The sequence below is a fragment of the Staurois parvus genome, unplaced genomic scaffold (assembly GCF_062004578.1).
Source record: "Staurois parvus isolate SC_StPar_1 unplaced genomic scaffold, SC_StPar_1.0 ptg000082l, whole genome shotgun sequence".
Lineage (NCBI taxonomy): Eukaryota > Metazoa > Chordata > Amphibia > Anura > Ranidae > Staurois > Staurois parvus.
In genome coordinates this window covers 3,716,667-3,742,782 of record NW_028317878.1, presented here as the reverse complement: position 1 = coordinate 3,742,782, position 26,116 = coordinate 3,716,667, and the positions used below count along the sequence as shown (strand labels likewise).

The window sequence follows — 26,116 nt, the reverse complement described above, 5'->3', positions numbered from 1 at the left end:
GGTACATCATCTTATCAAGCTCTTCTGCCCCAATTCACTAGCTACATAAATCAAATCTCAGCACTGTGACCTTTCCTCAAGCGCCACTCATTAGTGCGTGTACTTAATATCCTCACTCTCTCTATGTATTCCTATGTAGCTTTGTACACATTGTAACATGCCAATAATCATATCTATAGGATATGAAAAATAACCACTTCAGCCTTGACCCGATAGTGTTAGGCAGCCTCTTAAATTGTAAAGGCGTGTTGAAGTATCTAGATATGTTATCAACATCTAGAATAGATGCATTTTTTTCCTGTGGTAGATAAGAAAAAAATATATAACTGGTATTTAATTTAAATACATAGCAATAGCTACAGACGGAATCACACCACTTAGGGAAAAAAATCAGTTAAGCTAAACCACTAAAAGAAAAAAAAATACAATCATCAGAATACAACACATCAATGCCAATATATTTTTGACTTTGTGTTGAAAAGCACCTAGCAGGATAATGAGCATTTGATTCTTATTAAATATTCTTTATCTGATGACTGCCCGCTCAGTTCTACAAAGAATAGAGGAAGACAAGGGTAGACTAAATTACAACAAATCCTCAATCCTTCTAGTAACAGTAGACTTTATAATTATATACCAAGCACACAGAAAAAAGGTTATTTTTGCTGTATCAGAGGAGATATTAGAAGATGTGAAGAGAGAAGGCATCCAAGAAGCGCAATAGGGAAGCAGAATACACACACAGACCCTAAATTCTCCATTGACCTTTACCATGGCCAGCAATAACTCACACCATTCATGAACAATCATTCGATATACCTTAAAATAAAATCCATCCTTTCTAACGAAGCATTTAGTCCTATCAGCTTTCCAGTGGGGTCTCGCTGATGGTGGGATCTGGGTTGCTATAATAGGAGAGCCTCTTGCTGGAGGTGGTAGGGAAAGCACTTGCTCTCAACAGATACTGGAAAGGCGTAATCACAGGAGAAGCTTGGCTGGGTCTCCGCTCCAAATGCCACAATAATGCGCCGTATTATGTGCTCACGTGGTCATACGTCAACTTAAATCCTTTTATTTCAAATAGGGAATGGTGGAGGAACAAGATTTGCAACATTCACCCTCTCCCTACCCCAAATATCACATAAACCCAACTCATCACAAGTCCAAGGTCCCCCACTATTTGTTCCCTTCTGACCAGAAAAAAAATATGTTCCCCTATCTATCACATAGCTGTTGACTCACATACTTCCACAAGTTAGTACAATAGGTACTGAAGGCAGAAGAACACTCACAGGAGTAGGTCAGTCCATGGAGTAGTGCAAGCCTTGTTGACTGATTACTAAGCTCAGCACATATGAGCCATTAGAGAGGCCCATTGAGGAAGGCTTGCTTACTCCCACACATGACACATGTCCCACAGTAGAAGCTAAAAGGCCCTTAATTACCTGACAAATGCAAAACCAGTCTATCCTTCTAGAAGTTTTTTGTTCATCTAAGCACAAGATTCCTCTGAAATGAGTTTGAAATTCTCTGGGTATTCACAAATTCTCCTGTGTAAAGTCCCCTTCAGAAGTAGTTCTCTAGGCTGTCCATACATTAAACAATTTCTTATACAATATTTCTTTGGATTTACCAAAAGCCTATAATATGAGGTCAACATAACCCTTTCAATTTGTATGCAAACAGACAGGCCTAGATAGCTGAAGGTAAATCTAAAGGAAATCGAATAAGTAAATTGTGTAATGAATGGCCAGTGTAACAGACTCACAATTACAAGGTGTTTCTGCAGTTTAATGGCACTGAAAGAATTACACTATTGCAACCAGTGTGTGTATGTGTTGGATGATTAGAGTTAGGCTGGCCATACATTATACAATTTTCCTTTAGATATACCAGAACCATTTAATATGAGGTCAAACATATTCCTTTCAATTAGTATGCAATCAGGCAACTCTTGGCACTACATAGTTGTAGTTAAATATAAAGGAAATTGAATAAGACAATTGTATAATGTATGGCTAGCTGAACAGACTTACAATTACAAGTGTTTTCTGCTGTTGAATGACCCTTTATACTGAAAGAATGATACTATTGCAACGTGTGTGTGTGTGTGTTGGATGAGTAGTGTTAGACTGATAATAAAATAGATAGATAGATAGATAGGATAGATACACAGATAACTACATATAGACAGAAATACCCCATACACACACATACACACACAAACACACACACACAAACACACACACACACACACACACACACACACACACACTATACACACCTTAGGTTTAAAAAGAGACCTATGTGAGTTATTTGGGGGGAGTTTATTGTCAGTGGCCTCTGAACAATAACATTTAAGCTGTGAGATCAAGCTTCATTGGTGACACTATTCCATAGGAGAACTTCCCAAGACACAAGCTGCGCCCATGAAAGCGAATAAAACTGATTTTCTGGCTCAGGCTTGTCATTTTCAAGCTAGTTAATGAATATCTCGAACAGAATGAGCCATGGAACAAAAAGCCTCTAAGCAGCAAAGGGGGAGCGAAATTAATGGATAATTGGGCAGTTGTTGGGAAGTTCAGGGCAGAGTAGGATGTGTGACTTCTCCTCTGGACTGGAACACTTAAGGACTGGATGGAACTTGAAGAGGAGCCCAGTCTTTCTGAATCTACTTGGTGGAGACTTTACACCACACTTATTTCATTACACTGCACATAATGCAGGTATATTACTGTTAGTGTGAATGGAGCCTAAAAACTGAAATGTATATGGAGCTCACAAGTATCTGTGTCTTTCAGAAATCGAACATTGAAGTGGGTTTACTGGAATTGGCCTGGTGATGAATGGATGCACATGGAAGCCTTGAATGGACTCTCAGGGTATCACATGAATTGTGCTTACTTCAGGGAATGTCTGGACTGAGTCCTGGCTTCATTTTTGCTGCACAATCCATCCAGTGACCCGCTGCAGCCAGGACATATTGACTTTGGATTCTATCTGGGTGGTGTAAACTGATAAATATATACTCAATTTTCTGTTTATGTACAGGGCTAACTACAGCTTGCTACTCGATTACGCTATTATTACTCCAAAATCACAATTGTGCTATAATTTATGTAATCTCCAGCTCGTTACAGACACTCAGAAGTGTAAATCTGTGCAGCCCTATTGAGCACGAGGTTGACCACGCCAGAAACACACAAAAGGCTCTTTATCTGGCAAAGTTCTGACATGGCTGGGATAATGGAAGAGGTTTATGGCCATGAGCATGATAAAATGCTAAGCTTTACTATTTCTTGACAACTTTCCAGCAACTTGCCTCTATTTTTATGATGTTACATATACATAGATAGTCATATTTTGATCTTTATCACTACACCTGGATAGTCACATAATTGAAAGTGGTGACCTAAAGCCACAGATAAATCATTAAATGCCTGCCTATGTGCATCTAAATTCATATATGCTGTCAATTATTGCTACTTTGTTAATTGTACCAGTATTTTTGTTTACGTTGATTTTTTTTTAATTGGAAATCCTCGCATCTTCTGTATTTGAAAGGTTGCTAGCAGAAAGCTCGGATGCAGTCGAATGCCAAGAAAGGCAGGAGATTAGACTGTAAACTTCAGAGGTGCTGCATACCCATAGCGGCCCCCTCAAATTTATAGCGCACCATTACTGGCAGGTGTGAACAAAGAAAATCAATAAACTTGTCAACGGGAGTACTTAAGAGTGTAATACTGCTGCGTGTGAAGGGGAGTTTTATGACTGCTTTAAATATCATTAAGAAAAGACAACAACCGATTTGGGTAGCCATGAAGCTGGTTAAAATGGAAATGCAAAAATCTGTAATTTTTTTTTTTTTAGCAAAGTGAGATCACCTAGTCTGGGGCGATGTTTGAACTAATCAAATATGCTGCAGATGGGTTTATGTTGTGTGTAAGTATTATCCCAAACAAAGTAGCAACATGCAAATACAAAGCTTTCCCGAATGGTAAAAATACACATCTGTGCTGAGCAGCTTTAGGAAACTTCCTATTTGAATGTCAACTGGAGAATGGTATATAAATCATGTAACTGGGGTCCTTTGTCCTGCTAAATTACTGAGAATTCTTCACATGTCCTGTGTCTCCTTAAATATCACTATTTCTTGAGTTACCTGCAAGGATTTGGTGTTTTGTGACACACGATGAATAGTAGCTATTCTGTCATCTTAAATATTTATCAGGGGACATCCTTGTTTAGTGCTGACACTGAGTGTGATTATGATAACTTTGTTATTCAGTTAAACGGGCCAGAGCAGTAGATAAAGAAATACATGTAAGCAGGCAAGTTGTTAGACACTGACTACTAAATATAAATGCTCAGTATACAAATACTGTAAAATCAGTTTGCAAGGGTGTAAAATTAACCTTCTTTAGATGATCAAAACAAAAAACGATAGATAGATGGATAGATAGATAGATAGATAGATAGATAGATAGATAGATAGATAGAAGAAAGAAAGAAAGAAAGAAAGAAAGAAAGATGATAGATAGATAGATAGACAGATAGATAGATAGATAGATAGATAGATAGATAGATAGATAGATAGATAGATAGAATAAAGAAAAGAAAGAGAGAGAGAGAGAGAGAAATAAAGAAAGAAAGAAAGAAAGAAAGAAAGAAAGAAAGAAAGAAAATAGATAGATAGATAGATAGATAGATAGATAGATAGATAGATAGATAGATACTGTTATATTAAAGTGTGTGTGTGGACTTCGGACATATCAGAAAAGTCTACTGCTTTCTGCTTTTATGGGTGTGTTAGTCGAGATCTCTGCTCTTTACACATATCTACACTCTTTCATAAATACTTCTCAATGTAGTCAATATAAGTTTAATGGTGTGTCCCAATAACAATAGTGATATTCTGAAGATACAATCATATTGCAAAAAAATTGGCATGGATAATAAAGATGGCCCACAATCAAAGAACATTTGTCTATCTGTCTATGTCCCTCACATATGCATTAGTTGAAATATGCACGAGAATGGACTGGAGAATCGAAATGTATCCATGAAAGCAAAAAAATGCCATAACTGGACATGTAAAACAAACCCAAAAGCTGTGCACACTCTATAGCAATACTTTTACAGTATGTTTTCTATAGGAATATAGTAAATCACACACTCTGAATCACAAAGACGTTTGCAATGACTGAAATATTACATTTGTGTCATTAAAGGAAATAGCCAATTTAGTGACCATAAATCATGAAATCATTTTGCTGTAATTAGCTATATTTTTGTTAGAATCAGTATCAAGAAGCTATAGCAGCTTGTGAAAATTACCATCACATGACTCTATGACACCAGACGTTTAAACTGATTTATTATAAATTGCAGCAAATGTTTTTTACTAGTACTGATTCACTTTTGACCTGTTATAAAACAAAGTGACATTAAACCTATGAAACAGAACTGTGATCGCACTATTTTTCATCATCTAACAGCAACGCTTGGTTAAATGAAAATTCTGCGAGGGCATTCACAAAATATACACCTATTATAGTTTTTTTACTGGTAAAGGATATGCAAGAGACCTACCAAACCATTGACAGTTGCCAATCAGGTACAAGATACAACATATCACACTTCTTTGATCATAGCATTAAAAGTAATTTTATTGCTTCGACACAATCATTATTCTCCCTGTGCTATTCATAGAGGCGGCTTAATTTCAGACATAAATCCAAAAGACTAATGAATCGTGGAGATAATGTCCTCCACCACTCTGCTTTTCCATCGCTAACCAGACTCTCACCCCTACACTTGAGATGGACTGACTTTGTAACTCAGGAGACAATAACACCCCCACCATCCAGGCATGTGGCAATGTCCACATAGAAAGGAGACACTTAGATCTCTATTTCTATCAAAACCCACAGATGCCTCTTCCAAACATAGCCTCTGTAGACTGCAAAAAGAACTTTCTATAAACAGCCTGATGACCTATACATTCTAATTATTTATAATACTTACTGAAATTGTTTCTTTTTTTCCTGGCAATATTTCTGTGAAGGTGCTTCTTAAAAAAAATTACTGCCTTGGTATGCCTATTGAGCTGAGACAGATTCCAGACAAGATCTGTACTAATCACCACACAAGATCTCCTACTATATGAATTATTTAGGTAACCACGTGAACAGGAGTAAGAGAGCAATACATGCCAGAGTGACAACTACAGGCCTAGTTCCGTCTAGCATGCACTATGCCATACTAAACCTTTATGTTGACTCATGCTCTTCTAAGGAGGGAATTGTAAATCAGTGGCTCTCCCTTGAAACGACATGTTTCAGCCTGTCTTGCCAGCCAATACTGACAATTTACATTGCCTACTAAAACAGCTAGCCAACCATTTGCTTTTCTGAGTCCTGGTGAAAACGTTAATACAAAATGAAACATCTATACAATGCATTTAGTTTCAAGGGCCTTACAATGGCAACCCAACAACACATCATCATCAAAGGCCTATATTCCAGAGCTCAGGCTTTACACCAGTACACTAGATCAGTTGATCTCTTTTCCCATAGAGACCATGTGGTAAAGCAATACACATATCCAGTGGTTGCAGGCATAATAATCTGCAGTGTCCAGGCACAGATCAGTGTCCTGGACTCCAGACTAGGCTTCAGGATCCTAGTCAGAGCCTCATAGTTTTAAAAAGGAATTTAACTCTAGACCAGTTTTCTTGCTTCTTTTGATGGGCAACTAAAACTGATCTTGAGGGTTTGAAGGATCATCTTTCCAGGATTGGCATACAAACTCACCTCAATGGACTCTTCACCTTTAATATTTTTCCTTTTGATATGTAGACAAGTAGACATAAAATTCATCTATGAGACCTACAAGCCACCACATCAGTGTCATCAAGCAACACTGTAAATATACATTCTACATGAAATTTTAAAACCATTTCAACCCATCTGGATGTATATATTAACATACTCTTTAATGAAGTTGATTGATTAGCTGGGCAAGTGAATCATGGCTGTTGATTGCCAGTAATATAGATCAGGTATCCTCAGCACAGCCTTCCATGCATAAAAAGCTACATGTGATAGTGTAATGTGAGAGGAAGAATGGGTTTGTGAGCTTTAAACTGTGTGGGGCATGTTTCTGGCAATATTTACATACTTGTTTTCAAGTGATCTAGTTATAAAAGGATCTATGTGGAGAGGCAGGGGCGGGGACAAATTAATAGTTTATGTTTTACCTTCAGAGCCTAAAACTCTGCACCACTGTTTTCTTCAATACTCTTAGGGAACCAGAGAGGATATAAGTAAAGTGGATGGGGGGGGGGGGGGACGACTAGAGAGAGAAAGAAACAGATGGGATGAGAGGGAGAGGAGAGAGAGAAAGGCAACAGAAAGGGAAGTTGAAAAAATAGACAGATACAAAAAACAAGGCCTAAAAAGGGGAGAGAGAAAAACAGAAAGAGATGGAGGTAAAAAAAATAATGACAAAAAAGAAAACATAATACAGGAGATACATAGATAGGAAATGGAGACTATTATTATTATTGGTGTTATTATTAACAATAATAATAATAATACTTTTTTTTAAATATGGATAGGATACAATCTGTATGTAGAGTGAACATTAAAAAGAGACAAGGGTGTAAAAAGGACTAACTATAGACCAGAAGAGAGGAAATGCTACAAAGTAACAAAAGAGTAAGAGAAAGAGGGAAGCAATCAGGGGAAAAACAGAAAGGGATAGAAGTAAAAAAATAACACAAAATTAAAAAAAGGAAAGATAATACATGAGATAAAGAGATAGCAACTAAGAGATAAGAAAGGGGTAATAATATTAACAACAACATTAATAATATAACAGTAATTTGAAAAAATGGAGATGATACAATCTGTATGCAGAGGGAACAGTGGCAAGGGTGTAAGAGGGAATAACTGGAGACCAAAAGAGAAGAAATGCTACAAAAGTAACAGAGAAGGACAAAGAGAAAGAGAGGAGCAAGGAGGGGAAAGGAAGAGAGTGGTGGAGAGAAAGAGAGAGTGAAAGGGAGATGGAGAGAAAGAGAGATAGAAAAAAAAAGAGAGAGAGGGAAAGAGATAGAGTGATATAAGAGAGAACTCAATATAAGAGAAGAGAAGGAGAATGGAGAGGTAGCACAAGCAACATAACAGATAATCCAAGGAATAATGGAGGAATATTAGCACAGAAGAGAAATATAAAAATAGTAAGAGGAAGGGTGAAAGAATGATGAAAGGGGGTTCTTAACTAATGAAGTATTTTTATAATAGTCTGTGTTCAATTAAGATACTGAATTCTAATAAGTAGAGTAAACAGTATCCAGTACGTATAGTTGGCAAGCTCATATTTAGCAAGGTACACGTTCCACGTTCTTGTAAGCATGATACAAGTGTATAAACACAGACAATGTAACAATTACTTCTTTAGCAGCCTAATGCTTAAAAGAAAAGTGGAGAGGAAAAGAAGAGAATGGACGGTGGGAAAGACAGAGAGGTTTGTAAAGAAACAGAGATATTAAAAAAGAGCAGAGGAGACATATTTGACATCTAACCAAATTTCTGCATATTGTGCTACCAAAAACATGTGAGAACCATGGACCCAGTATAGAATATAATGAAATCTACTTGAACATCTGGGATAAAATATTCCTTGTTATAAATGGTGATTCTGCATACATTATAAAAGAGCTCCTGGCTGCAAAGCCCCATTGTATGAGGAGAATTCTCCACCTTTCATCCTGCCACATTAATAATACCCAGTGAACCCGTGTCCCATTTTGTGCCATTCAGCTAAAAGAAAACCAATCACACAGCCAGAGCAATAAAACTCTCCCCTAGAGCTATCTGCTATCGCTGTCCTTTCTGGTGTATCCAATTTCTAAGCACAAAACAAATAAAACATCTTTAATTTCAACTGTAATCGACAAACAATTTTAGAATTACTGTGAGGACATTTTAAGAAGTTCTGCTTGCATTTCAGATGCAGCACAAGGCCACTAGTCATCTAAAGAGATACAAGTATTGCTTCAAGGATGGCTCATTACATTTGTGGAAAGCACTGATAAAACAAAGTGTATGTCATTTTTCCTGAAATGTATAAGTCCATTTATATATATATATATATATTATAACTGCAGCATCCAGATGTACAGAACCAGGAGTGGCTCATTTTACAGGGAATTCAGTACTAAAGGTCAAGGGTTTGAGGTCAGCTTGCATCTCTGCCTCTCTTACAAAAAAAGAGACAGAATCCGTGTCCTCTGCATGAACTCTGGTTGCCTTAGCAAATGGCAGACAATGTGACAGGGCGAATAACAAACAAAAAAAAGCTAAAGAAAATGCCTGAGAATTAATAAATATAAATATATATATATATATATATATATATATATATATATATATATATATGTTATGCATACTTTTTTTTTACTCTTTCAGTAAAAATGCATCATGATATATCCAAATGTAATCTCAAATTGCATATGAACAAAATGCACATAAATAAATAAATACATACATACCTTATGCAAAAAGACACAGTAGATGGCCCAGTTCTTTTTCACCCAGCCTCAGTGTTGTGAAGAAACATGTGTGAATGTCTGAAAGGGGGACCCTGCAGGAATAGTTCCATTTTCCGAATTATTATCATATCCTGGGTTTTACTTTTCCACATCAAATCCTTCAGCATGTCTGGCAAGATACAAAGGCGTCATCATCAGTTTCTGGTTGTTGATTTGGCACTGCAATACTGTATTTTAATGTCTAAAATTAAACATACTCCACAATTAAACCATGCAATAAATGTATATGATAGTAAGTGTAAACAGTAACAGTAATGTAGTTCTTACCATGAAAGTGAAAGGAATTGGAGAAACATAAAGCACAGAAGGCATGAAAGCAAATTGCGAGGCTTTCCAAAAACCAACATGCAAACATTCCTTGTATTACCTTATTATAATTCAGGCCCTGTAACCAGTTATTGGTTAAAAAAAATATTTATATATATATATATATATATATATATATATATATATATATCACATACCTACGAACACACTCACTCATTCACACAAACATGGCTGTATATAGATACAGAAATTGCAGAAATACATCATTTTTATGACCTTTTTTTATCATGGATATATTCTATCGTTGAACCAAAATCCAGGAAGGATCATAATTTGGTGGCAATAAACCTTACTATATCATCCCTTTGCCACTATTACACATCTAGATCTGCCTTCAGACTTGTATTTATGTTCATAGAAACCATTGTATGTACTGTGGGAATATATGTGCATTATATGCCCATAGTTGTATTGCAGCAAGTACGTTTAGGAAACGGTTGATGTTTTTGAAAACTTTAATTTTCAGAGAAGAATCTTCGAGGTTAGCACCACAACAATACAGCACAAAATCCACAATATATATAGTACTTATACTGTATCTACACCCTCTCATCTCCTTCAAGGCGATCAAAGGCCTTCTAGGGCAATGCTAACAACAAGGAAAGTGTCAAACACACACTGGTCACAAGCAACGATCTAAGCAGGAAAACAGTTATTGTTTTTTTTTGTGCCTACAGAAATGTTATTTGTCTGCAAGTATTTACAAACCCTGCTAGTTTTATTTCCTCAATCTTTGGAGGCCATTAAATAAAATATTAAAAACGTTTGGCTTTCTTAAATACCCACAAAGCTATATGTATATGTGTAGTAATACAATGGATGGTCCATCCCTTTATACCACATACTATCCCATAAATGTATCTGTGGCATTTTGTTGTATATAAAATAGTTTGCTACTTATGTAGACACTGAACTATGCAAATATTCATATACACATATACCCCATAGCTATTTTATAAGTATACAGTCAAATACTTAAATAGAACAACAAAAAAAGTCTCCATAGGAATCCTTGGTGTGGTGTATACACTGTCCAGGCTTGGTCAAGGACTTTTATATCCAGCAATAATAAGTCGGTTTGTAATATTTTTTTCTCCCATAGTCTTTTGGTCCAAAATGATTACCAGCAGCCACTGGAGCAGCACAAGTAAGGACTTATAGTAATGGGGTTGTTGACCCATCTGTGTGCTGATGGTGACCCTGTACTTTTGGCTGCTGGCTGGAGGCTGATGAGTTTGCTGAGCGCATCTTAGTGTTGGGCAGTTTGTGGTCTTTCTTCCACTTCATCCTCCTGTTCTGGAACCAGATCTTGACCTGACGTTCGGACAGGCATAAGGTGTGTGCTATCTCTATTCTCCGGCGTCTGGTCAGGTAACGGTTAAAGTGGAACTCCTTTTCCAGCTCTAAGACTTGTTGTCTGGTGTAGGCAGTTCGAGACCTTTTGGGTTCCCCTCCAGTGTAATTTGGATTAACTGAGCACACAGAGAGAAAAAAAAGCAATGGGAACATAATCATTAAATAATGACTTTGGCACCATTGTTCAGATTAGAAATTTTTTTTTAAATTTTTTTGAAAAGTTTCTCAGGCCATTGACAATGCACCAAACAACGGAATGCCATAAAATATGGTGATGGGGAACTGGAGGGGGGGGGGGGGCAGAGAACAGCATCAATGGCGTATGGCCCAGAGTCAATAGCAGGACAATTACATTTATGGGATCTGTAATTACTTTCTAAACAGAGTGACTCCAATAAATCCTCCACAGCTACTGAAAGGATAGCCTTTCCCTTCTCCTTGGCCAGCAGGCAACCCAAGTGATCTCATGCTGCAACCTAGTGATCTTACCTGTGTTGACATGGATCTTCTTCATCCAAGGATAGACCACGGGCTCTTTGCATTTGAGGCCAGCAGCAGCAGCAGCAGCAGTAGCATTTTTCTCAGTATGGATGCTGTCATTGGACACTCCTATAGGCTCACAGTGCTGGGGTGGCTGTCTGAGGACGTGGCTTTGGAGAAGTTGCTGGGACTGGCCATGTCCCTTCCCAGAGAGGCCATCCGGGGTGACCCCGGCGTCATGGTTGGGGGTGAGGTGGCTGTATCCATAGGTGGCTTCTTGATAGGAGCCCGGACCTTGGTAGAGAGCCTCTGGAGGAGCCTCGAAGCCGGGTTCCCTCGGCCGCTCGTAGTATTCAGGAGACTGGTTGTGCAAGTAGTTATTTTGGGCATACTCCTCGCAGGGTGGGAATTTGGGCTCGATGTAGTTGGAGTTTATCAAAAACGAACTCATGGCCATTAATTTGTGGAAGTGCAACAAAAAAATACTAATTTTTCTCGCGTTGTCGTTTTTCTCTTCTCCTCTAAACCCTCCTACTGCCTGTCAAGTGTGCAAAGTTAGCAGGCCACGTGACCGGCCCGGCCAATCCCAGCCCTCCCCTGGACCCCGGATAAGGAAACACAAGGATGATAAATGCTTTGCTAGTCAAGCCTTATATACTTAACTGGAGCTGCTGTAAGATCATCAGACTTAAAATCGCTGCCAGATATACAGAGGACAGCAATAAAGGGATCAATACTATGCATAGTGCTCTGAACTAGATCCTATAGTCATAAGCAGGACAGACTGAGATCAGTAAAGCTCGCCTCTGACTCATCAGCTGTACCCCTCACACCTAGGACTATGCCACTCAACTGGAGGAAGCCTCTCTGCAATGTAATACTGTATGTAATCCTATATGTAGTATGTACTTCAATCATCTCTAATCCTGCTACATAACTGACAGCCTGTCGTCTAGACTGCTAATATATGCTCTGCTAGGGTGCCTGCTAGTCTAAAATGACAGTTAGTGCATAAGTCTCACCTATAGGAGGACATCCTGTGGTCAGCCAAATAGCCAGGTAGGACAACTGTAATGACATTTATTGTAAATGAGTAATATGACCACCACATTGCAAACATGAGTTGCACCCTGTACAAGGATTAACCACACTGCAAAAATGAAAGCTGCACCCTATAGAGGGATTCACTACATTGCAAACATAAAAGCTGCATCATATAGAATGATTCGCCACACTGCACACATAAAAGCTGCACCCCATTGAAGGATTCACCATACTGCTAGCATGAGAACTGCACCATATAGAAGGATTAACCACACTGCAAAAAAATGAAAGCTGCACCCTATAGAAGGATTCACTGCACTGCTAGTATGAGAACTGCACCATATAGAAGGATTAACCACACTGCAAACAAACATGAAAGCTGCACCCTATAGAAGGATTCTCAACACTGCTAACATGAGAACTGCACCCTGTAGAAGGATTAACCACACTGCAAACATAAAAGCTGCACCCTATATAAGGAGTCACCACACTGCACACTTAAAAGCTGCACCCCATTGAAGGATTCCTCATACTGCTAACATGAGAGCTGATCATATAGAAGGATTAACCACACTGCAAAAAATGAAAGCTGCACCCTAGAGAAGGATCCACCATACTGCTAACATGAGAGCTGCACCATATAGAAGGATTAACCACACTGCAAAAAATGAAAGCTGCACCCTATAGGATTCACCACACTGCCAACATGAGCTGCACCCTATAGAAAAATTCACCACTCTGCAAATATGAGACGTGCCCCTTTTAGAAGGATTCACCACACTGCAAACATGAGCTGCACCCTATAGAAAAATTCACCACTCTGCAAATATGAGATGTGCACCTTAATAGAAGGATTCACTACACTGCAAACTTGAGATCTGCATCTTATAAAATGATTCACCACTCTGCAAACATGAGATCTGCACCTTGTAGAAGGATTCACCACACTGCAAATATGAGACCTGCACCTTGTAGAAGGATTCACCACACTGCAAATATGAGAGCTGCACTTTCTAGAAGGATTCACCACACTGCAAATAAGACAGCTGCATTCTATAAAAGGATTCACCACACTGCAAACATGAGAACTGCACCCTTTATAAATATATATTATAGGATTTACCATGGACCCACTGGCAATCACAGCACTTCATACTAACCTATATAAATCAGCAGGCATAGGGAAGGCAATCCCCATGTGGTATAGTGCAGTTTAGCTTGAGCAGCTGTGTTTCCTTCATAAAGGGGTGTAAGTAGGACTTGGTGTGTGAAGACAGATCAAGCTTGCCTACACACCTCTACAGCTTGCACTCTATTGAGAAACCACCAGCTGACTGAACAGAATCATTGACTATATCGCTTATGTAAATATTAATATTGGCATCACCCAAGTCTGGTAAACAGCCACTCAAGGCATTATGTATGCTGTGTATGTATGATGGTAACTGTCTAATAGCAAAAAAAAAAAGAGATTCTGAACATCCAGACTATAAGATAACAATACAGAATTGCCTAATCCTGTAATAAAGTACAGAATAAGTTATCTGATTCTTTTAGGGCTGGAGGGAAAAGAAGCAAAATCTGGCAGCTAAATTCCACATGTTGCTAAAGACAAAGGCAGACCTACTACGAGGCTATGAATATAGAGACCCTATGTATTAGAGTGTTTTAAACATCTGTAGAAAAATGTGTAGTTATCCTTTAATTCACTCATAACAGTTGATACTATTGTAACTGTAATATTGTCTAGTTGCAATGTTGCGATAGATAGATAGATAGATAGATAGATAGATAGATAGATAGAAAAAAAAAAATAAATATATATATATATATATATATATATATATATATATATATATAATGCCAGTGCATACATACATACATACATATTTATATATATGAGACAATGTTGCAGTTATGCACTGGCATTATATATGTGTGTGTTACAGGCTTACAAACCAGTTAGCTATAGTGATGTCATGTACACAGGCTGTTTTTGGTGAACAATGCTGAGCAGACGAGCCATTGAATCTATCAGAAATACACATTTTACGACTTTCACCACCTAGGTGTATAAATAGACACACTGGCAAAATATACACTCATGCCATAGCTATATTTAGCGTATTTGGGCATCTAGAGAACACAAAAGGAGCCATTTACCTTGTTATATGAAGCATAAACAGAGCAGATGGTGAATTTTCATTCATTTGCATTCTGTACTAGATGGATGGTAAGCGCCAAGAAGATTCCTAAAAATCGCAGTTTTTATGGTGTACACCATTTCTAGAGGAACGCAGAAATAAATGATGTTTGTAATGAATTGCTTTGGAAATCACAGACAATATTTCTGCAAGGTCATGACTTAAAAATTACTTTTTTTCCCCCCTAAAATATTTTTTGCTAATAAGTTACCTTGTGTCGGATACAACTGAGACATATCAGTGACCAGTTTTTGAAATCGCATCTACCAAATACCTATTAGGGAATAATAGTTGGCTAATGGCTATTGACACGAAGAAAAAAATGAGTTGTATAATTGAATATAGCGCAACTTAGTAACACCCTAGTGATCAGGTACAGGCTCCAACTTTAACATACTGTGACCAATCATGTATATATGCAGTGTATATGTCTCTATTGTGCAAAGGGACAGCAAATATTTCAAAATGATACATGTTTTATTATAACCTTGTACAGAAGACTATAAACTAATTCCTAATATGCTATAAAATCCAGAGAAGTCCTTCAGTTGAAATGTTGCAGCAAGTTCCATGTTTGTACATAAACCACTGATCAGCTGAGCAGCATATAGTGAGTCTAGCTATCTCATGGCTTGTGGCTATCCTCTGATATCCTTTGTGGTTGGTCTTTTCCAGTACACCTCAGAGATAAGTTTTCCTTTTATGTAGGTGCAATGCCCGCAAGTAACTGTGTTCATCTCCAAAAGCCTGTTCTTCTTTGAGGTTTTGTTATCATGAAGAACTGAGCCAAGACCACCACGCGTTATCTCAGGGCCGACGTTTTAAACATTTTGCTGCAAGATTTATGGTTATCTCACTTTGCCATAAACAACCAAATCAACTGTGTGGAAACCATTTGTGGGTTTTTTTCTGAAAAAAAAAAAACACTTTTGTCCAGTACTGGTAAAAAAAAAACACTTTTGTCCAGTACTGGTAGGTATGTTTTCTTAGAAACTCCCTTTTTTTCTGGGCTGAACAATATAAAAAAAAAAAAAAGTACTTTAATGCTAATGTCAGTAGTATCAGTTTTTATTTCATTGCATTTGTTGTATTAAAAAAAAAAAATACATCCTCGTGTAATATTATTTTATGTTATTTTAATTTTTTATATTATTTTATTTGTTTGAGATTTTTTTGTTTTTTTAAACACTAACAAATAATTGTAAAAAAAACACATGCAAAAAATATTATCTTTAAAGGTTTTTTTTACATCTTTTTGTCTTCATTTTTTTTTTCTAACAGCAACCTAGTGTTTGCTTCGAAGTGACCGTAGTGTGACACTGTGCGCATTTTGTTTCGTATTAATCTTCCTCATTGACAGTCTTTGTTAAATAAGGAGGCTTGCAGTTCACCAAGCGACATTTTCATATTTGTTAGACTTGGTGACCTGAGGTTCACCTCGGCCTTGGACTTAGCTTTTCTAAAAGGTCCAGCAAGTGTCTTTAAGGCAGCAGGGAGTTTCTGCCAGGTCACTTCTTCTGACAGAAAATGAAGAATAAATAACGGAAAAGTACACATTACAGAGGTTATGAAATGCATCACTCTTGTTGATTGTGAATCTGAGGAAGCTCAGTGACCTCAGCCCAATGAAAAGCTGATGGTAGGGGGCTCTAGAAAATAGCACCAATCTTATGTTGCTTGCTGCATAATTGTGCTCTACCTCCTATAAAAGTGGCAACTACGTTTCTAAATTTTAAAAAATCAACGAAAATAGACAATTTACCCTGAAACAGTAAAAAAAAAAAAATCAAGTCGGTTGTAGAGATCTGGAAGCATTTAATTTGTGATTAATGAATGTGCAGGAAGTTGATAGGGGACTGAGGTTAGGTATATAAGAGGAAAAAAAATAACAAGGCAAAACCAAACAATATCGTCATATGCCACAAACAAAAGCATATGCACCCCAGATACGATATATATATATATATATATATATATATATATATATATATACTTTTTTTTTACTCTAATCAGCTGTGGTTGTGGTTTCCTAGGTTATAAACCATATCTAATCTTTACATTTTACCACAAGGTTTGTGTTTTGTGGCTATCTTATCTCAAACGTGTACAGAGAATATTTAAAATGTAATTTATTAAAAGTCGTCAATTTTTATGGCAAAATCAGTGAAGCCGTGATTGCTGGAAAAGCTGCAAATACCCGGCCAGCTTGGTGGGGAAAGCATTTATTCAATTTAATGGGTCAAATAGATCATGCTAACATTCGTTCTAAAAATTGTAACTCTGCAAGCTATGTTTATTTTGTAATGTAATATATATTTATAATGTAAATAAACGGGTTTCTGTCTCTCCTAAAAATTACTACCTCAAAACAAATTAATATATTTTTTATCCAGACCGTTATTTATACAGGAAACATAATTTGAAATAAAAACGAAATGTATAGTTTGCTAATTGTGGTTTTAGGCTCTTGCTGCTTTTTTTTTACATAAATGTTATATAAATTAAAAATAAATATACAATAAATAATGTACCTAATAAGTCCCCTATTTACTTGTGCAGCCAATATCTACCCAGAAATGCTTTTATCTTTCAAATATGGGATTTCTTGTACTAGAAAATGTCATGTTATTGCTGATAGCCTGACTAGAAACGAATGTATCTTAATTAAATCGACAGTTAATACATTGTTTTCTTTTTCTTTTGTTTTGTTTGTTTGTTTTTTTGTTTTGTTGCATAATAATATTGATATTATAGCTTTTAGAGTGTTGACTTCAATTCTACCATTCTACCTGCTCCATACAGAAGGATTTCATTCAGGCTATCGAGTGGATAGACTTCAAATGAAATGCAGCTCATACTGTTGTTGAAAGGAATCATTTTTCTATCCTTGCATGTGTAATTAAGGTCATTTAACCGCTAGAGTTCAACAGGAGTCCAGTCTATGATGGTCGTCTAAACTCCAAGCACTTTTTTTTTATCTTTTGTGCTTATGAGCGAAATGTCCACTATATAACATTGACATCAAACCTTGTCTGGATAGATGGCTTGGAGGAGCGCAAAGCTTAAACTTTTGACCTCCAGCTTTTTGACCTGTGGTTGTACCACCCAGCAAAGCGCACACACACACATCTTTATGTTACTATTTGCTCTTTTATAGGTTACCATCATCACAGCCAGCTACCTAAGTAAGAATGTAAAAAATAATTCTTTACAAGATCTAAAAAAAAAAATATTCACGGTCATGCTCATTTTTGACCACTGCTACTCTACAGTAGACAAACACGTGAAGACAACAACGTTAACTGCTGATTGCCTTCTTTTATGTGTTTTTTTTTTTTTTTAGCTACTTGCATTGAAAAAGTACATTTATTGAAAGAAAGAGGGGGAAAAAGCTTGCACAGGCAACTGTTGTCAGTGAACTTGGTCTGAAGCGAGCTCTGGTGGTGATACTAAGGTTTGCAGATTTATCTTCTCTGCATTTACTTAACCTGGCAGTGAACTGAGGGAGCTGTGATTTGTTAAGCACTGACAGTCTTCACCTTAAGCGAGGGCTGCTTCACAGAATTGCAATTGTTTGAACAGCAACGCAGAGTAAATATTATTTTCAAAGGGAAAAATAGCTTAAAACTTATATCTCTACAGCTTAAAACATTAAAGTTGGGTAGGCTTTATTTTACTGAAACCATTAAGTCATATGCATTGCTGTAGGTATTGGGTATGTTGAAAACCACACATGGAATTTAAACTTTGCGAGTTTGTGTGTGTGTTCCAAGTCAGTCTGTCTCTCTCTCTCTCTCTCTCTCTCTCTCTCTCTCTCTCTCTCTCTCTCTCTCTCTCTCTTCCTCTCTCTCTCCCCCTTTCTCTTTCTCTCTTGCCCAAGCCTAGAAACACACACATTCTCAAAAAATGTCTTCACAGAAAGAATTTAAACACTGTAGCTATAATACAGACAAAAAAGTTAAATTGAGTGAAACTGGATGCCACCCTGTTGAAGTATAGGTAGCCTGATGATGCTTACTCATTACACAGAATATTTTGCTTCATGAAAATCACACTTTATTGCATCCATCTGTTTAAACTTATATACTAAACACAACTTTGAAAGTAAGTAGTCAAATCTATGCAAAGACAACTTCACAATGAGTGCAAAGTAACAGAACAGCTTCATAAGAGAAATCGGAACTTTTACTGCAAAGACAAAGAAGGACACACAGCGAATATTGTATTAAAAAACATATAATAGCGAGTTCATATAACAATTTGCCTTCCACGTCTGCTTAAAACTATTGAAAAATATACAGTATGACTACACCATTTAATATAGGTCCTTACATAAAAATCTCAGATAGGGACTTGATGCATAATGTGTCTAAAAATGAACTCCAAATACACTTATTTTTTTGCCAAAAAAAAGTGGCGGGCATGTAGTCACATATACACACTGGACATTTTTCAGTAAATAATCTTTCCTAAACTATGCCACAAAATCTCTCACATAGTAAATATAGTTTAACACTCAGGAGGTCAATATTATCAGAAAGAAATTTGATTTATAACAAATATTTACTTGTGCCACAATGTCCAACGATCTGTAATTATTGAATACACAACTAGATAGATGATGAAGATGCATAGATAGATAGATAGATAGATAGATAGATAGATAGATAGATAGATAGATACATACATACATACATACATACATACATACATTTTGCATAAATACACACATAGATAATAGATAGATAGATAGATAGATAGATAGATAGATAGATAGATAGATACATTCATACATACATAAAAACACACAAACATACAATGAAAGATAGAAAAATAGATACATAATATACATACATGCATAAATACACACATACATAATATGATAGATAGGTAAAGAGATAGATAGATAGATAGATAGATAGATAGATAGATAGATAGATAGATACATAATATAAATACATACATAAATACACATACATAATATGATAGATAGGTAAAGAGATAGATAGATAGATAGATAGATAGATAGATAGATAGATAGATATATAGATAGATACATAAATTCATAAATACACACATACATAATATGATAGATAGGTAAAGAGATAGATAGATAGATAGATAGATAGATAGATAGATAGATAGATAGATAGATAGATAGATACATTCATACATACATACATAAAAACACACAAACATACGATGAAAGATAGATAAATAGATACATAATATACATACATACATAAATACACACATACATAATATGATAGATAGGTAAAGAGATAGATAGATAGATAGATAGATAGATAGATAGATAGATAGATAGTAAAAAGTAAAATGTCATCTTTGCTAACAAACCAAGTAGTTTTATTAAAATTGCAGTAAGCAACAATCTTATTGCGCCATTCAGAACAACTCTGATAAAAAAAAAGACAAAAGAAAAAAAGAAAAAGAAAAGAAAACAATGGTACAATGACATTTATATTGGAGGTCATATTTTATGTTAATTTGGAGGTAAAGAAGAAAGGACCAGGCAGCCGGAAACCAGGCAGCGACCAAACGTTCCTGGTGACAACCATAAAAGTTTATGACTTGTTTGAATTCTCGCCTACATGATAGAAAACTATCCCCTACAAAACTCAGATTTTCCAAAATGGATAAATAAGATCTGAAAGCGTTTCATTTACCTGTGACTCTGTTCAAGAAGAATTTCAGGAAAGTTTGCAGGACACCACAGTGGTTTCAGTAAACTCTCTCTCAATAAATGTGTCCTAATCACTTGCCTGGTTGATCTGCTTAATAGAGGCACACTTTTCATCAGCCCAGTTTTAACACTGGATCTCGAAGTCTAATGTTAAATCCGGTCAAAAAGTTCATTGCTGACTAATCACAGGGCAGTGTGAACTCACTATTGACAGACAAAAAGTAAAGTCAAGTAAACACACAGCTGGGGCCTATCCAAACTCCTCTGTCCTGGTCCAGAAATGTAGAAACATAACATACATCTTCAGGAGGATTTCACTTTGTATCTGAGCAATCTCTGTTGCTGAATGAAAAAGTTCCTTTTGAAATGAGCCACTTTCGCTTTTGGACAGATAAGGACCCTGGGTGAACTAAATGTGTATATATTATAAGGTACGTACCACCAGAACTGTGTGACAGTGCTTCAGAAGATAATTCATGAGTGTAAACTACTTAGTTATGGAATCCCTACTCTACTTCTGAGACCCTCGTACTTGTTGACTTTATAGGCAAACCCAGGCACCTACTGGGCTATACAAGGGCGAGATAGAAAGAACTAGAGGCTAGGCTAATTATTTCAGAATGTAGTAGTACTTGAGAATCAAAGCTAATTACATGCTGGCCCCTTACCAATCAGATCTTAGTTTAAAGGTACAACAAAGACCTTCGTTTAGGTGGTGCGCCAAATACCTTTGTTTAGGTGGTGCGCCAAAGACCTTAATTTAGGTGGGGCACCAAAGACCTTAGTTTAGGTATGCAGCAAAGACCTTAGTTTAGGTGGTGCACCAAAGACCTTAGTTTAGGTGGTGCAGCAAAGACCTTAGTTTAGGTGGTGCACCAAAGACCTTAGTTTAGGTGGTGCACCAAAGACCTTAGTTTAGGTGTGCAGCAAAGACCTTAGTTTAGGTGGTGCACCAAAGACCTTAATGTAGGTGGTGCACCAAAGACCTTAGTTTAGGTGGTGTACCAAAAACCTTAGTTTCAGTGGTGCACCAAAGACCTTAGTTTAGGTGGTGAAGTTTTTTTTTTTAAAATAGATTTTAACACACACCCACTGTGCATTCATTTAACCAGTAAGGCAGGCCATACATTATACAATGTTCTTCTACAATTTTCCATTAGATTTAGCAAAACCATATAATATGAGGTCAAACCTAAACACTTATAATTTGTTTGCAATTAAGCAGGCCCTTGTACTACATAACTGAAGGTAAATCTAAAGGAAAATAAATAATAAAATTGCATAATGTATGGCCAGCTTTAGATCTAAAAGAAACAACATCCATGTACAATTCATAAACCTAACGTGTTCTAAAACTTACCTTCATGTTGTAAGTTATCACATACCATGATGAGGTACTTTGAAGAGCTGGCCTCCTATGTGTAATAGGTGATGGTCTGCAGCCCCTATGTGTCCTCCTAGGAGCCAAATGATGTCCAGCACTAGTGAGATTATATGATATGTAGTATATAATGTTGGACGTCTACTCCCCAAAACCATAAAACTTACTTTAATAGCACCACGTGACATTTTATAGCCAGTGAGCCTATCTGTCCGCGCTATGGAGGATTTTACGATCTAATTCATAGACAAAACCCTATTCATTTGGCAACCAAATGTCACATAGCCGGAACTAGGGCTTATAAAGTTTACTGTTATATAACTTAGGGAAGACAAGAATGTAAGCAGTTAGCTGGGATTCTCTTTTCATTTCCCTTACAGGCTCAGTGGAGTTAGACATCCCTGCACAGGTAAGGTAAGTAACTCTTGAAAGGTTTTGTGGGGAACTTCTACCATCTTCTCTACTCTCTAGTAACCTACTGCATTAAAAACTACTAGAAGACACTCAGAAATTTTGTTTAGGTAAAAAAAAAAAGTTGACTCCCTAAAACTGGGATCTGTCAACAAAATAGTGTGACCTTATATATCTTCCAAAATTATTCACATTTATACACTCCATACCATGACATTTTTTTTATTACAAGCAGAATATTTTAAGGCTACTTAGAAATGTCCCTCTCATCACCTGACTTTCATATAGGCACCTCAATACTCATCAATCAGTTATACCACCCCCCCCCCCCAAAGTTTATCCTATTACTTTAAGAAAGACAATCCATTTTGTTTTGTTTTTTTTTCAGTAGAAAGTTTATTTTTTTTCCAGTCATATTTTTTCATGAAAAAAAAATTACAAAAAAATAGCAATTGTTTAAACAGCCAAGCTTAACTATATAACTTTGTGACCAAAAAACACATAGTACATACACTTAGCTGCGAGTGCAGCCACTTTACAAGAGGTCGTGCAGAGTTATGAAATATACAAAGGCACAGCTAGGACAGACTGCTTGGGAGCACAGCTTGTGTCACCGCTTCACTACTCACCACTACTAACACAAGATAAATTGGCTTGCACAAGTCACCTCTACAACATAGTTATTCACAGGTATGATAGGTAGTTTCTTGAAATTTAGGTAGACGGTTTGTAGGCATTCAGACAGTTACACTACACAAACACATAGAGCGATTTTTTTTGTTTGTTTTTGTTTTCTGCAAATTGAATGCAACATAAAACAGAACATTTTAACAAACATTTTTTTTTGTGTGTTCTGTTACTTCAAGTAACACATAGCGCTTTACATACTCAAATAAGTTAAAACATTTAAAATTGTCAAGACATAGCCATTCAAAATAAAACATATACATAAAGCATCTGTAGCTATAACCACCCAGCATAGGGGCTCATGGCTAAGATAGGAAGGGAGGGGGGACATGGACGGGGGTATTTCTTCACAGAAGTCACACACAAGAGTTCTAGAAAGTCTATGGTGACAATTCTAATACTGGACCAGTACTTTCATAGAACAGACATACTAAGGACGAAAAGCCCCTCCTGCTGCGGCCATGCTCATACTTTTCAGCTTGTTATCCTTTTTCCATTTCATCCTTCTGTTCTGAAACCAGATTTTAATTTGTCTCTCAGATAGGCAAAGGGCATGGGCTATTTCAATCCTCCTTCGGCGTGTCAGGTATCTATTAAAATGAAATTCCTTTTCCAGCTCCAGTGTCTGGTAGCGTGTGTAAGCTGTTCTAGCCCTTTTTCCCTCAGGTCCCCCTATGTTATCTGCAAATGAAAAAAGGAGAGTTAGCTGAACCAGAAGCAGTCTTCACATAGATTTCTGCTTTTTTTTTTTTAAACTAGAACTGAATAACAAGTAGACAGAAGTATAAAACAGAGAGTTATATTGTGGCGAGTTGAAGCAGCATGATGAATTTTAAATGCAAGCAAGCAGACAAAAGTGTAAAAAATAGGGTTTTATTGGTGCAAGTTGAAGCAGCATGCAATGATGGATTTTAAATACAAACATGCAGACAGGAATGTAAAAATTGAGCTTTACTTTTATTGGTGCAAGTTGAAGAAGCATGATGGATTTTAAATGCAAACAGGCAGACAGAAGTATAAAAATTGAGTTATACTTATATTGGTTCAAGTTGAATCAGTATGCAATGATGAGATTTAAATGCAAGCATGCAGACAGAAGTTTAAAATAAAAAAGAGTTATATTGGTACAAGTTGAAGCAGCATGCAATGATGAGTTTTAAATGCAAGCATGCAGACAGAAGTTTAAAAGAAAAAAGAGTAATATTGGTACAAGCTGTAGCAGCATGCAATGATGAGTTTTAAATGCAAGCATGCAGACAGAAGTGTAAAAACAGAATGATACTTATATTGGTTCAAGCTGAAACAGTAATGTCTTTTAAATGCAAGCATGCAAATTAAAATAAAGAACTGGCTGAACCAGAAGCAGTCATCACATAGGCTTCTGATTTGTACTAAGTAGACAGAAGTATAAAGAAAAGAGTTATATTGGTGCAAGTTGAAGCAGCATGCAATAAAGTATATTAAATGCAAGCATGCAAATTAAAAAGGAGAATGAAGTGAACCAGGAGCAGTCATCACATAGGTTTCTGATTTTTAACAAGTAGACAGAAGTATTACAAATGAGTTCTATTGGTGCAAATTGAAGCAGCATGCATTGAGGTATTTTAAATGCAAGCATGCAAATTAAAAAAGAGCATAAACTGAACCAGAAACAGTCATCACAGGTTTGTGATTTTTACTACAACAAGTAGACAGAAGTATACAAAAGCTACAGTTATATTTATTTTGGTTCAAGTTGAAGCAGCATGCAACAATGTATTGTAAATACAAGCATGCATTATTAAAAATGTTCCACTTATGTATCAACTTTCCAGCAGCCTAACACCTTTCAGTCCCATAAAATATCATAGACAGCTAGGTGTAGATGACTTTAGAGACTCCTGTGACACTGCATCGTGTGGCAATAAAAATTAGGTTAAGATCCTCATACTGTTCTAGACATATTCAAAAGGTTAAGATGTGGTCATAAAACTGTCTCTAGCCATTATATCGCCTGGAAGTTGGATTCTCCCACCCCTTTTTTCCCTATATGTATTCCCTTTTTTTTTTTTTATGGCAGGTCGAGATTTTTTATTTACCATGACTTATGTGCAGTTTTCTCATCCAGGGGTAGATCTGGGGCTGGACCGATGGAGCTGGGCTCTGTCCGTTCTGGGAAGTTGTCTGGTCGCTGCTGGCTGGGGTGTCATCTTCAGCACCAGAAGAAGAAGCCCCCAGCCCTTCTCTGTTAATGTGGCTGCTGTTACTATTGCTGGTGGTGCTGGAATTGGACGTGGTGCTGTTTGAGTTAGAGTTTAGAGAGTTTTTCACTCCTTGGTGACTCTCGCTGACAGGCGGGGTGGACACAGCAGCGCAGGGGAGAGGGTCAGGTGGAGGAGAGTGTGAAGAGGTTGCAGGTTGGTTATACCTTGGCTCTGTAGAAGAACTTGGGTTGGACGGATAATTTCTTGCTCTGTCATTGGCACTAAAGTGGTTGGAAGCAGATCGCCCAACGCTGAGATCCATGCCATTGTAGCCGTAGCCGTACCTGCTGGAATGCATGCTTGCTGAATCCCTGTATTGCTCGTTCACCGAGCTGTGATCTCCATAATTATGTAACTGGTAGTCCGGGCCATTTGGATAGCGACCGCAAAATGAGTTTACAAAATAAGAGCTCATTTGTTTTTTGATATGTGTGCTTGATTTGTGGCTCTTGGTCGTTTTGTGCGTCTATAGCACCCTTGCACAATTTATGATGAATTATGGAAATGACTGGGACATGTACTTGGTTCCCTCCTACGTAGGCACCCAAATATGGGGTACGACTTGGAATCACGTGCTTTTGTTGTCCAGTCGTAAATCCTGCCTGATGACCTCTAGAGGTAAACTGGTGTATTAGTGGGGGAGCTGGGAGGATGCTGACA

The 26,116-nt window shown here is 37.0% G+C and overlaps 3 protein-coding genes across 8 annotated transcripts in view; all 3 read right to left on the bottom strand.

Annotated features, from left to right (window-relative positions):
- HOXA3 (homeobox A3) overlaps positions 1–26,116 on the bottom strand; it is a 61,198-nt gene that overhangs the window by 11,363 nt on the left and 23,719 nt on the right. For 3 of the 6 annotated variants that reach the window (XM_089669901.1, XM_089669900.1, XM_089669898.1), the window contains exon 2: positions 9,560–9,728. The exons of 1 other annotated variant lie outside the window; for it this stretch is intronic. The gene's annotated coding sequence lies outside the window, so the exon portion shown is untranslated. Of the gene's footprint in view, positions 1–819; positions 983–9,559; positions 9,729–22,094; positions 22,198–26,116 lie in introns of those variants that run through there. 2 more of the 6 variants (XM_089669899.1, XM_089669903.1) reach the window with 2 other exon arrangements.
- On the bottom strand, positions 10,388–12,723 carry HOXA4 (homeobox A4). The gene is made up of 2 exons (XM_089669897.1): positions 11,792–12,723; positions 10,388–11,418 (listed from the first exon to the last, which is right to left on the bottom strand). Exons 1-2 carry the CDS (start codon positions 12,237–12,239, stop codon positions 11,102–11,104), a joined length of 765 nt encoding a protein of 254 aa, XP_089526023.1. The 5' UTR covers positions 12,240–12,723; the 3' UTR covers positions 10,388–11,101.
- HOXA5 (homeobox A5) lies at positions 22,893–26,035 on the bottom strand. Its single transcript, XM_089669905.1, has 2 exons — positions 25,292–26,035; positions 22,893–23,894 (listed from the first exon to the last, which is right to left on the bottom strand). Exons 1-2 carry the CDS (start codon positions 25,869–25,871, stop codon positions 23,644–23,646), a joined length of 831 nt encoding a protein of 276 aa, XP_089526031.1. The 5' UTR covers positions 25,872–26,035; the 3' UTR covers positions 22,893–23,643.